The sequence below is a fragment of the Empidonax traillii genome, unplaced genomic scaffold, assembly GCF_003031625.1.
Source record: "Empidonax traillii isolate 1590-97213 ecotype Southwest subspecies unplaced genomic scaffold, ASM303162v1 scaffold748:size532870, whole genome shotgun sequence".
Taxonomy (NCBI): domain Eukaryota; kingdom Metazoa; phylum Chordata; class Aves; order Passeriformes; family Tyrannidae; genus Empidonax; species Empidonax traillii.
In genome coordinates, this window is record NW_020955941.1 from 268,961 (window position 1) to 281,519 (window position 12,559).

General features: G+C 52.9%; 1 protein-coding gene across 1 annotated transcript in view; it reads left to right on the forward strand.

The window, feature by feature from the left end:
* The first annotated feature begins 11,374 nt into the window (after window positions 1-11,374).
* Window positions 11,375-12,559, forward strand: part of OVOL2 (ovo like zinc finger 2) — a 7,992-nt gene continuing 6,807 nt past the window's right edge. Inside the window, exons 1-2 of the mRNA XM_027900786.1 lie at window positions 11,375-11,498; window positions 12,146-12,336. Of these exons, the coding sequence (XP_027756587.1) occupies window positions 11,399-11,498; window positions 12,146-12,336 (291 nt within the window). The 5' untranslated portion in view covers window positions 11,375-11,398. The remainder of the gene's footprint in view (window positions 11,499-12,145; window positions 12,337-12,559) is intronic.

Consider the following 12,559-nt stretch of genomic DNA (forward strand, 5'->3'; position numbering starts at 1 on the left):
CTTCCAAGTGCAAGAAAGCTTTTTGGTTTTACTGTGTGAAGACCTCCAGTTCTGCACTTTCCTTGCCCAGAAAACCCGAATTGCACAGGACAGGCAACTGGAGAAAGATGCTCTTAAGTTGTTTGGTTTCCTCTCACTGTTCAGTGCGTGGCCCTAAAGCCTCATGTTTGGCACTTTTTCATGCTCTGAAGACAGAATTTTCCCTCTGGGGCTTTTCCCTGGTACCTTCTCACTGAAATATCTGAGTGCTTCAAAGACAAAGTTATGTTTCCTGTGTGAGAGCAACAGAGGGCTGTCATGAGTGACGCTAATCCACCTGCTCAGAGGTGATCCAGGCCTCAGCTGGACGACTTCTGCCTTTCAGGGCACTTTTGCCCCATAACACTTTAAATCAAACTTCCCCCTGGCTTCTGTGGAGCACAGAGATGCTCAGCTGTGCAGCAGAGAACCTGTCAGCAGTCACTATCTGCTGCCTTGCCACCCAAATGAGCATACCTGAGGTGCACAAGAGTGACTCTTAGGAATGTATCAAACGAAAGGATGTCTGGTGGGGAGGTGGGATATACCATGAGGTCTCTAAAACCCTGATAGAAGTCAGGGAATATTCACTGTTTCCCACAGCCAATGGGTAACAAGCTTAAACCAAGAATAAGAAAGTTGCACCGTGTGGGACTGAGTTGTGGAAGTCATTGCCCTGGTACTCCAGAAATTGAACCTACCTATGAATTCAGAAAGGAACTGTACAAATTCCTGGAACACCTTGATGTCTGGATGCTGGTTTTGTCTCACAAGCTCCTTAAACCACAAATGAACAAGAATGTGGGAGGTTTGTTGTGTAAGGTGTGGGCTTATTCCTGACTCTTTCCTGTGCTTTTTTTTCTCCAAGCATCTGCTACAGCTCACTGCCAGGCAGGATGGTGGGGCACAAGGAATCTCAACCTCAGCAGGTTGCCTCAGTTTTTTTCTCGGTGGGTCAAGTGTTCCTGCTCTTCTTCCTTCCTCCCAATGTCTGGGCCTTGCTGAAGGGCTCGCCTTCCCTGCCATGGCCCTGCTCTTCTGTTTTGGGGGGGTACTCCCTTTCCATGCTTAGGGTGAGCTTCTTCAAGGAGGGCCTTTTCCAAACCCAGCCAAGGACCAGATGGTCTGGTTTAAAACCCTACAGCAGCAACAGTGCGGAAAAGTCCATTTTCCTTTTTCTGAGACACTTTTCCAGCTGGGTTGGGTAAGCCCACCAGAGGCACGGAAGTGGGGGTGGTAGAGAAGAGAGGGCAGGAGTGCCCAGTGGTGATGCCAACTGTTTTAGGTGGTGGCTGGGAGAAAGACAAGAGAGAAGATTTCAGAGTTATCCTAATGAACACAAGCTTGGTGACCCCAGGCCTGTAGAGATGTCTTGTGGGGCTGACAGGGCATGTGTGACTGGCAAAACCTAAAGGAGACTCTGGAAAGCTGAAGGCCGTTTTTCCCCTGGGCAAAGAGCTCAGGTCTGTTTAGTGGTCTTGGATAACATGTCTTCAGTCCATCCTTAAGGGGCAATTTTTTCCTGGATTTCAAAGAAAATTACGCTTGTGCAGCCTTTGTGCCTCATCCATCCCCTCCCTTGCCTCTGTGCTCTTACACAGGCATTTGTCACCCTCCTTGATAAGTCTGCACTGCCGGCCCCATCTCATTAAGGCCTCCACGTTTATTTCCCCGTTCCAACCATTTTGATTGATATGGAGGAGTTCAGGCTGAGTTTTGTGTAATGGGTGGTTATGCTGAGCACTGTGACATCCCATGAAGGGAAGGGGTGGCAGTGGCAGTGTCATCTCAACCCTATTAGCCACCAGAGAATCGAGAAAAACAGGGTGCTCAGTTGTGGCTTGCCTTAGCGGCAAAAAGAAAAGGAAAAAAACTAAGGAAAAGCCTGCAAGATAGTGCAGAAGGGGGAGATAAAGTTTGAACAGAATCCGTGTGGCTGATGAGTGCAGGTATGAATGCAGGTGCCTGCACAACAGCCTGGAGAGCTGAGCACGCAGGACAGCCTACCGAAGAGGGGAGCATGCTGTGCCTGCTGTTATTAGCATTCATTTTCTCCCTATGGCAGCGCTAATAATAGCAGCAAAAATACAGAATTGCTATGTTGTAGACACTTTTGTCTCACTGTGGTGCCTTTTTCACTTTGAGAAACAGTTATTCCTTCCTTCCACAACAGTTTACAGACCTGGATATGACAGTGTAGGCATCTGTCATCCAGGTGCAGCCACTCTGGCCCTGCAGTAAATGTTTCTGTCGAATTTGCAGGGGGAGTCATGTTTTTGGTATTGGAAAGTGCATTATGCAGAGGTAAAATGTGGTAATTTTTGTGCCCCTCCTCTGTAATTCAGAGGCATGGCCACTCTGTGCACAGAAACTAAAAAGCTAGTTTAAATTAATGAAATGTGTGTATTAAAAACGCCTTATTATGACTAGGTTAGCCTCCTCTCCAGGCAGATGGAGGTATGGCTGGCTTGGGCAAGTTTTATTTTCTGGTGGGCATGAAATGAAGTGAAAGCCATCCAAATTCATCCCCTCAGCACTTTTATGGAGGCTCCACCAGCCTCCAATGTATTCTCACCAGCAATTTGGATTAATTTTGTTGCTTCTCCCATGCACACAAGCCCTAGAGCCCTGATAGATCTGGAGGGAAGAAAGTTTGATTGTCCTGAGATTGTAATGGTGGAGGAAAGATAATACCAGTGGAGAAGATAACTCCAGGATTATGAGCAAGATTACGAGGAAGGAAGCATTAAAACTTTCCTTCCATTTGTAGAGCAGCCTGCAAAACAGTTACTTTTGATTTTAAACTCCTTGTGCACTTCCTCCTTCCAGCAGGGAGGGCAGAAACCCCGGGGCAGCCACTCCTGGAGTCTTGCTGATTTTATAGTCAGTCATGTGTGGTTACATGTTAGCCAGCCAGCCCTGGGGACACCAGTGGGTCACCTACAAGTAAATAAACTAAGATGTGGGCTCAGCTGCCACTGCTGCCACCTCATACTGCCCTGGCCGCAGGGTGACAAGGGGTTCCCCAAGGCCCCAGACACCCTACACCACCATGAGGGGGGCAGGGGGAGAGCAGTCTGGATGGTGCCTCCCCACCACACCCCTCCCTGCTTTCCCCATGGCACGGCTTGTCTGTGCCCTTCGTTTTGGGACGCTGTGGAGGGTGCCTAACTCAGGAAATGCACCCTGGCTCCCTCCTGCATGTCCTTACCCTGAGAGAGGAGGGGCAGTTGAAATGCAGGTGGAGGCCAAAGTCTATCTGCTCAGCAGCAGAGAGAGGAGGTAAATCCAGCACTTTATAATTATATTGGTGGCAATTGCACAGACCCTTGCCCATGGATGGCAGGAGGCAGATATTGCAGCAGTGCCACTGGGAATTGAGGGCAGAGATGCTTACAGGAGTGGGGTTGGGTATTTTTTCCTGGAAATCATTGTAAAAGGCACTGGGAGATAAAAACCCTTATAGAACCCCAAAGCATTGGCAGAGTAATTCTGCATTCACCCTCAGCTTGCATGGCAAAAGTAACCCCACCTCAACACCAGGACCGCTGTGAGGCAGGGAGGTCTGGCCCCCAAAGCAAGGTGAGCCCTGTGGAGTGCAGGGTACTGCACCCCCCAGCTCATACCCTCCCAGGACTCCCCCAGAAGATAAGAGGGCTTCTTGGGCTGCAGTGGTGCTGCTGTGCAGGGAGCAGGGCTCAAGTCAGTCTTTGGCCACAGCTGGGTGGGCGTGGAGGGGGCAGAGGCATCCATAGATGCTGCAGCCAGCACTGTCCCTCCAGCTGTCAAACTACAGTTGTAGGGAAACGAGCCCAGCTGGAAGTAGCACCACTGAGCTCCCTGGGTGATTTCATAGGCGGCGGGTGTATATCCTGGTGCTTAACTCATCCTGGGCTTGTTGGAGCAGATGCTCTGCTGTAGCACAGGCAGGACAGGCAAGGACTCTCCAGCAGCAGCACTGGATCCTTGCAAGGAGCCAGCCCTCTACATGCACACATGGCACCAAGACAAGGAGAAGGAAAGGTCCATGTCTAACACAGCAGTGTTAGAGGCTGTCCCAGCAGGGGCTGGGACATCCTGTCCCCTGGCCCTGCCTAGAGCAGTTTTGTGCTCAGGCTGGCATCAGCACTACCCGTAGCCAAGGCTGTCCTAGTGGTCCTCCTTGATGGAGAGGAGCTGAGGGGAGCCCAGAGGAACATCATCTTCTCTCTCTACTGCTGCCAAAATCCCCAGGAAGCTGTGCTGCTTGGCCAGGAGTGGCCGTATCTTCAGCATCCAACTAGAAAGTGTTATTCTTTCCTCCAACTCTGACCCTCTCTGCCCTGGTCACTGCTCTCTCACTCTATTAATCTTTCTGTTCTCCCTTAAAAGCACCTGTCAATGGTAAAGAAATGCTCCAACTCCATATGCGTACAATGGGGTTTATGGCAGCCATCATCTGGCAGGAATGAGGAAGCCTTGGGGGGGCCCAGAGGTGCCATTTACCCTTGGGGAGGGGACAGGGGATTTTCTACCACCGAGGTTGGAGCTTGGAGGGGGGTGGCAGAGTTGGCAGGGCTTGTGGAAGGGGGAAAGCACAGCACCTTACAGCCCCTCCAGGTGTTGCGGCAGCTTACCACCCTGTGCCAGCTGTGGGAAACTGGGGGGTTTAAAGGCATTTCAGAAGCACACTCGTTACTTTTAGGAACCTGACAAGGGACTGACTGGGTCAGATCCCAGTTGTGGCTCATTTAGCTTTTTTTTCCACCAGCACCAGCCAACACCCGCCTTTTCAGGGAGAGCTTTCCCAAGTGAGCCAGGTGACTGCCAGCTCCCTAACCCCTGATAAATCCCAGCCAGCTAATGAGACAGGCTGCTGACCCAGCAGCCAGGTTTGGCATTCCTTGCTTGAACTCTCAGCCTCTGTGAGCAGATCCTGGTGTGCAGTGCCTCCCAAGAACAGTGCATCCCGATGACGGTGCATCCTGGTGGGATGTGCATCTCTGCAGCAGGACATCCTGACAGCAGCACATCCTGACATGTCAAGTGCATCTTGACAGCAGTGCATCCTGACAACAGCGTATCCCAATGTACAGTGCATGCCAGTATCAGGGAAAAAGTGTCTTTTCTGGGGCAATACCTCCCATCTGCATGGGTCACCCTGCTGAAGCAGACTCCACCTGGGCAGCAAAATGGGAGCATGGAGATACGGTGATGAGGAGTCGAACATAAGGAGAGAAAACCTCTCTCTCAATGATAAAGCCAGGGAGTGGGATGTCAGCAGACCACCTGTGGTAACCTTTCCACTGCATTTGAGCAGCAACTGTGGCCCCCTCCAGAGATGGAATTGGGCTCAGATGGGGAAGCTGCTCATTTGGTTGAACCCACCTGGCTGAATCTTTCTGTGACCTGCCAGAGAGAATCCAAAATCCAAACCACTAGACAAAAAGAGTGAGAAGCTGATGCTCCATTTCTTTGCTGTTCACACAGCGTAGAGAGATGTCTCTTGTGAAAACATCAGAGAAACCCTGGGGATTGAGGGCCACCAGCAGCACCAGCTGGTGAATTGAAAACCTGGCGGGGCTCCGACTTACATGGATGCAGCTTTGGGAAGTTAGAGCCCATGTGGATTTGTTGGTGCCTAGTAAAGGCGGCATATTTTTAAGTACAACAGGAACATTCGGATGGAGTAGCTTTCTGTCCTCTGTTTAGCTACCATTTTTGAAGAAACTCCTGGGATTTCACTACCTTTGCAACCCTTGCTGCTCTATTAGGCTTGGTAGGAACACACTGAAGTTCCCAGGGAGGAAACACTGGGCAGTGAGATTGCAGGGAACCAAGCAACAAAAAAAAGTTAGACAATGCCGTCAAAGCTGGGAAGGGGCTTCACTGACCTCCAGAGACAGATGCTCACTCAGGTTTCCATGTCAGAGTTCTGGGCTCTGCTGACCACCTTATGAGAGCGGACATTGCTCCAAGGGGGTCATGATCCTCACAGAGTTGTGCAGGACCATGTGCAGGGAATAGGCAGCACACAGGATCCTCCAGCAGCCTCATCAAGGCTATGGATAGCATGGGGAGGATGCTCAGGGGTTGCTGCTGGGGTCTGACACCCCACAAGGATTTTACAGGGGTGGCTTGAAGCCATTTGCACAGGGAGCAGGACTCGGAGGCTCGCTGGGGAGCAGCCAGGCAATCTGGGGTGATGCTGGGTGCCCCAGGGGAGCAGAACCACAGTGAGTGGGCAGCCAGAGAGACAGCGCCGAGCCGGCGGGGGAGGGTGGGAAGGAAGTAGAGGTATAGGTGGAGAAAGACAGGGAGACGCCGGGAGTGGCAGGGGCCGTGGGAGGCAGGGAAACAAGAGCCCGGTGAGTCAGCCTGGTGGGGTGCTTTGAAACCCAGCAGGGAAGCACAGGCAGGGCAGGTTCTGCTGCAGCCTGGGGAGCCACCTTTCCCCAGCTGGCACCTTCTCCATCTCTCCCTGCTCAGTCAAGGAAAGCAGATCACCCTCCAAACTGGGGCAGCTTGTGGAGCCGCTATTCTCTCCTTCCAAGATAATGCTGGCGTGGAGCCACTCTGTCTCCATCCATTCCAGTGAAGTGGTTTGTCATCTAAGCAGGAGAGCTGCCAAAACCTGTCTTGGAAGCAGAGCTTTCCAGTGGTCAGGCTCGGCCCCAAGGCAGCAGCACAGAGGGCGTTTCGCAGGCACGACCAGGGCAGTAGCTTTGCTCTGTCAGCCTGTGCCACCCCCAGCAGTGCTCACATCCCCTGGACCTCCTGGAGGTGCCACGCTTTGGGTGGGAACCTGCTCTCAGAGACAAAGGCAACCCCTCCAGGAAGGCATGATGTGTGTTTGCAGGTGTCTGCTGAAACCACCTGAGCCACCCCTGTGCTGCAGGCGTGCGATGGGGTGCAGGGCAGGCTGGACAGAAGCATCTGCAGGAGCGTGTTGGGTCTTCACAGGAAGATGCTGAGCTGCAGCACCAAGGGCAGCCATGCAGGTGGAAGGACAGCAAGGGCTGGAAACAGCATGTACCCCAGGCGAAGGTTTCTTCTAGAGCAGGGGAACATTTCCTATGTGCTTTTCTGTGGGCTTGTAAGACGTGGTCCTCAGAGGTCCCCACAATCCTGCTTGGAAGACCCTATGTCATATTGGACCTCCACTGGATAATCCATGTAAGCAGCAGGTTGAGAAAGGATGAGAAAGAGATAACTCTCCCTTTCTCTTGCCTTGGCTGCACCTTCCTTCTGTCAACCCTGTAATGTGCCTGGGATGTGAACCCAGGGCTCCTGGTGGCCTTGTGGTACCCATTTCTGGGTACTGCAAGGGGCTCCATGCTCAACATCCCACCTTGGATGGAGAAATGCAGAGCACTTCAAGGAAGAGATGTCACACCAGGGTGTTTCCTGCAGAGAACTGGGCAAAGTTTTGACACCCAGCCTCCTCTTCATCTCTCACAAAATGCCTCTTGTGAGCAGCATGAGGGTTCACCAGCCAAGGGGGTGTCAGTTGGGTGTTTGACTGACTTGGTGCAGCCCAGATATCCCAGCCCTGGTGTTTCAGGAACACCACAGAACACAGACAATGGATATTCCCGAGGATATGAAGCTTTCGCCTTTCTTTCATGGTCAGTAAATTTGTATAAATCCCCCACCTGAGTTCTGGTGGGAGCCAGAAACTGAAGGTTGCACTGTTGCATTGCCAGACTCCTGAACCAGCCAGGGTCTCATCTATGTCCAGCCTGGTTTGGATCAAAATCATAAGAAATCAACAGAAACAGGGCCCTGGATGACTGCTCTCAGCCTTGTGGGCAGAATATCCCCATCCCCTGCAGGTGTACCTGCTGGAGTCCCTCCACTTCTGCGCAGGAGGAGTGATGGTTGGGGACAAGATCGCACTGGATCCACGCCTGAGGGTGAAGGTCCCTTTGCTGGATTCCATGCTAAAGGCCCAGCTCCAAGACATTGTCATGGCACTGCTGAGGGACTGTGCCTTTCAGCAAGGTTTGTCTCTGCTAGGCTGTGCAATCAAACTTGTCCCTGCCCAGGCCATGTCCCTCTGCAGCTGCATCATGCTGATCATGGTGAAAAGTAGCCCAAGAGAGAAGAAGAAAGAGCAGGGTTTCTGAGGATCACAGCTAAAATATTCCTTACACCTCTTTTACTGAGCATCTCTCCTCTGCTCTTCTCAAGCCTCCTTCCCTTGCTCCCTACACCCAGGTTCTTGCCCCCAGGCATGCTTTTCCCATTCCTTTCCAGGTCCCCTATCAACAGGGGTGAGGCTGGCAATGAGATGGGGTCCTCCAGAAGGGACAAGTCCCCCTGCCCCTTGCACATGGCCATCAATCCAATCCCCCTACAGGGTTAGCTTGGGAAGGAGCAGGGTGTGATTGTGACAACAACACATGGCTGATTCATTGTTTGATTCCATCTCTCCCTCCTCACTCGCAAATTATTTGAGTGAAATGAAATACATTTTAGCAGTCAAATCTATAAGCGGGGGGGGGAGAGTGTCCCATTGTGCTTTGACCATACAGGGCAAAATGTTAATTTAATGTACTGAATTTTCTCCGACACCCAAGTAATGCTTAAAATGAAACAAGATCCTACAGAAATGTTTGTGCACCGTTATCTCATGAGTGTCATTATTTACTGAGTAATTACAATGCTTGGGCTGCACGTGCAACATTGTTCCAGCGGGCACATGGAGAAGGACACCGGCTGGCCAGTGACATGTCTGTGGGCTGCCTTGCTGAAGACAGTGTGGCCCCAGGGATTCCACTTCATGGTGCTGCATGTGGCTCCCTGCGATGGTTTTGGTGGGGTCATGTTGTGAGCACGCTCCCCAGGCTCTTCCAGGTTAAAAAGTACCAAAGAATGTTATTTTATAGGAAAGGTGATATGGTTTTCTTATGGGCTCTGGCCAAGAAACACCAAGGGCTCAGTCAACAGTCTGTATTTCCACCTGCTAGCTCAGAGGGAAGGCAGCCCACCACCACTGAGATGCTCTACTTCATGTAGCTAATGCCTCTCCATCCAGCTCTTCTTGACTTGCCAGAGGCTGCAGGACTTTCTCTCTACTCTGTCTACATTGGTGGTAGGTACACCTCAGCCCTGACCACTCGTGTCAAGGCTCCAGAGCTGATAATAATGATAATAATAATAATAATAATAATAATAATAATAATAATAATAATAATAATAATAATAATAATAATAATAATAATAATAATAATAATAATAATAATAATTTAATTCCTGATTCAGCTGTGCTTGTGAGCGCACATCTGAACTGGAGCACCCAATGTAAGTGAAATGTGTCCTCCAGGACCTTACTAAGTAGGAACCTCAAAGCAGGATTTGAGAAAACCCAGATGACAGCGAAATTGTCTCTTGGTTTGGGAGCATTGTGATTAATGTCATTTACTACTTCTTTTGGCTTAAAAGACAAGGAATCATAAAAATAAAAGAAACCTCAAGTTGAAAGCATTGCAAAAAATCAATTAAACCCCACATAGCTGCATTTTGTCCTGGAGCAAAATCTCAGACATAACAGGGAAATTATATAGCCTTAAAGAGAAAGAAAGAGAAGGTTTTACCTGTGGTATTGCTGAGGTATTGCCCGAAGGCATTCGAAGGTGGCTTCTTACGTGCTACCTGCAGAGACCGTAAACTCCCCACAGGAGTAGGGGGAGCAAGTAAACGCCCCCAGTCCTTGCCGTCATTCCCAGGGCCTATCTCAGGGGTCAGTGGTCAGGGCTTAAAAGCCTTTCTGGAGGACAAAGTGCTGAGCGATGGGGTAACTCCTCTGCTGGGATAAAGATGTCCGTGCCTGTGTGTTGCTCAATTAGACCTTATCAAAACAGTGGGTAGGGCTGCTGTGGCTCATGGCTGGGATTTCCTGGCTGGAAATGCTGATTGTTGGAGGAGCTCTATGACAATGTGTCAGCTGATGCGCTACTCGGGGCTGGAGCCAGGGCTTCTCCATTTCTGGGGGTCCAGCCAGTCCCACACCCCCATTTCTCAGACCCACACAAGAGCTCACACCTCTTTTCCCCTGGATAAAGATCTCAAGAGCCCAAAAGAGTAATGGGGACCTGAGTCAAGCAGAACTCTTTCATTTGGCTCCGACATTTGAAGGTGTGCCCTTTCCAGAGGCTCCAGGTCCAGGCCCTGAAGTTAAACTTTTGTCTCGATGAAACAAGCTGTGAAACTCCCATCAATTCCCCCTGGCCTGCGCCTTGCCCTTAGGGAGGAGAGCCGAAACCTTAGAGAAGAGTAAGTGTGAAGGGCCTCTTCCTCCATGTGGGGAAACAGCTCTTCGTGCTCAGTCCCACCAGCCTCAACTGCTCCATCCCTGTGCTGGCTTTGCTGCAAAGATGTGCTTGGGAAGGAAGGCACAAAGTGTGTTTCCACTGCAGTTAATTAAAAAGCAGATTGAATATTAGGCAGGAGAAGGTACTCCTGTTAAATACCCAAGGTCACACCAGGCACGGGATTTGCTGCGCTCGCAGACTTTTCAGTGCAGTTTTGTGGGTTTTCTTCTGCTTCTTTTGCTTCCTTCCCCAACCCCCCAACCTCTTGTCTTTACTTCATTTCCACTTCAGGAAGAGGGGTAGAGGACAAGAGGCAAATAAAAAAACAAGGAGTGTGGGGAGAGGAAAGGCTGTGACACATTTTTAATTTTAAATAAACGACTGAGAATTTTTTTTTTTTTTTTAACAGAAGAAGGGCTTGTCATTAAGAAAAACAGTTACAACTTTCTCTTCCGGCTGCTGCCCCGACGGCCTCTTCCCCGGCGCCCTCGGGAGTCTTCCCCTCGACGGGCTGTCTCGGGGGGCTCTCAGCGCAGCCCCCCGTGGGCGTCAGGACCCGCACCCGATAGTGCTGAGCACCCCAGATCGCCCGCGGCATCCCTGTGCGGGGGTCGGGCAGTGGGTCCGGCCCCACGGGGTCCCCGCCGGCGGGGCGGCGGGCGGCACCGGCGGCGCTCCCCTCCTCGTGTGTATTTTTTTTTTTTTTTTTTTTAATTTTCAGACGTTAAATTCTTTTGCAAACATTCATGCCTTAGGAAGGGCTGGAACAAAGCTCAGCTGCTCCAACCGGTCGGACAGGTAAGCAGACTTGTTGACACCGTTATGTTTGCAGCACGCATGCTCCTTCCCAAGTTTCCTGGTGCATTTTTCTATTCCACCTTATGAAACTTGCCTCCCCCCCCACCCACCCTCTCCCCTCTCCTCCCCTCCCCTTCCCCTCCCCGTGCCTCGGCGGCTCTGCCCGGTGCGTGCGGTCCCGCTCCCTCGGACGGCAGCGCAGCGCCCGCGCCCCGCCGGGCTGCGGGCGGGCGGCGAGGTGAAGCCGCCGCTTCGCTCCGTGCCCAGCCGTGCCCCCTGCCCTCGCCATGCCCAGAGCCTTCTTGGTGAAGCGCCGGAGCCCGCAGCCGGCGGTGCGCAGCTGGGATGGGCTGCCCGACGAGGAGAGAGCCGACACCTACATCCCAGGTACGGCGCCGGCGGGCTGCCTGCCCGCGCCCGTCGCCACCGGGAGGGACGGAGGGAGCGGGGTCCCCGCCAGCCCCCGGGATCCCCAACCGGGAGAGTTGGGGAGAGGGCTTTGCCGGGCCGAGGGAGCGGGCGTGCAGTGGCTTGGAGAGAACTGTACTAAACGCGGGGAAGGGAGGACATGGGCAACACTTGAGGGAAAACTCCCCTCCCAGCGGCAGGGGTGCCGGCCCCGCCGGGAGATGCCGCCCCCATGACTGGCACCGTCTGCAACCCCGGGGATGGCGGGGCGGGGGGAACGTGTGTGCGTCCGGGAAGGTGGGAAACTTCGTTTGCATGAGAAGGGTGGCGGGGGGAGGAGAAGGAAGGACCCAGGGCGGCGGGGGTGATGTACTCTGCGCCTCCTCCTCCTCCTCCTGCCCTTGTCCGGGGTATAACGGGAAGGCGGCGGAGCTGGCTTGTTTGAACTTTGGGACCGTTCGTGTTTGAGTTTCCGATTGCAGCGTGAGCCGGGGATCCTCCCCCGCCGCCCGCGGCCCCGCCCGCAGGTTAAACACCGGGGCCCGGCGGCTCCCGCCTGCTGCCTCCCCTCCCCTGCCCCCGGCTCCGTGGTCCCCCCTCTTTATCGAATCCCCACCCCGCTACAGGGGGAATCGGCTGCGTGCTGCTGGGCTATGAAGACAGCTGCAGCCTGGAGAGCAGCGGGAGCAGCGGGACCCGGGATGCCGAGCCCAGCGACCCCCCGACGCCCCAGCCTGCCCGCGGCGACCTGGGCATGGCCGGAGGGATGCTACTGGACCTGGCCGTCAAGCGCCCCGTGGTCAGGTCGAAAATCAAGGTAACCTGCCGCACCCCAACTGTCTTACAACTCATGATGGGGTGACCATAGTTCAAGGTCAAGACCTGGCTGCTGGTCGGGGACACTTGATGCCAGCAGCCCCTTGGGCTGCGAAGAGGCCCGCGAACATGCTGGCCGTAGGACGGCAGCTGCAGGGCAAGCTTTGTAAGCGATGTACTGTAATCTTCCAGTGCCCTTTGCCTTCTCTTATCCTTGCCTGGGA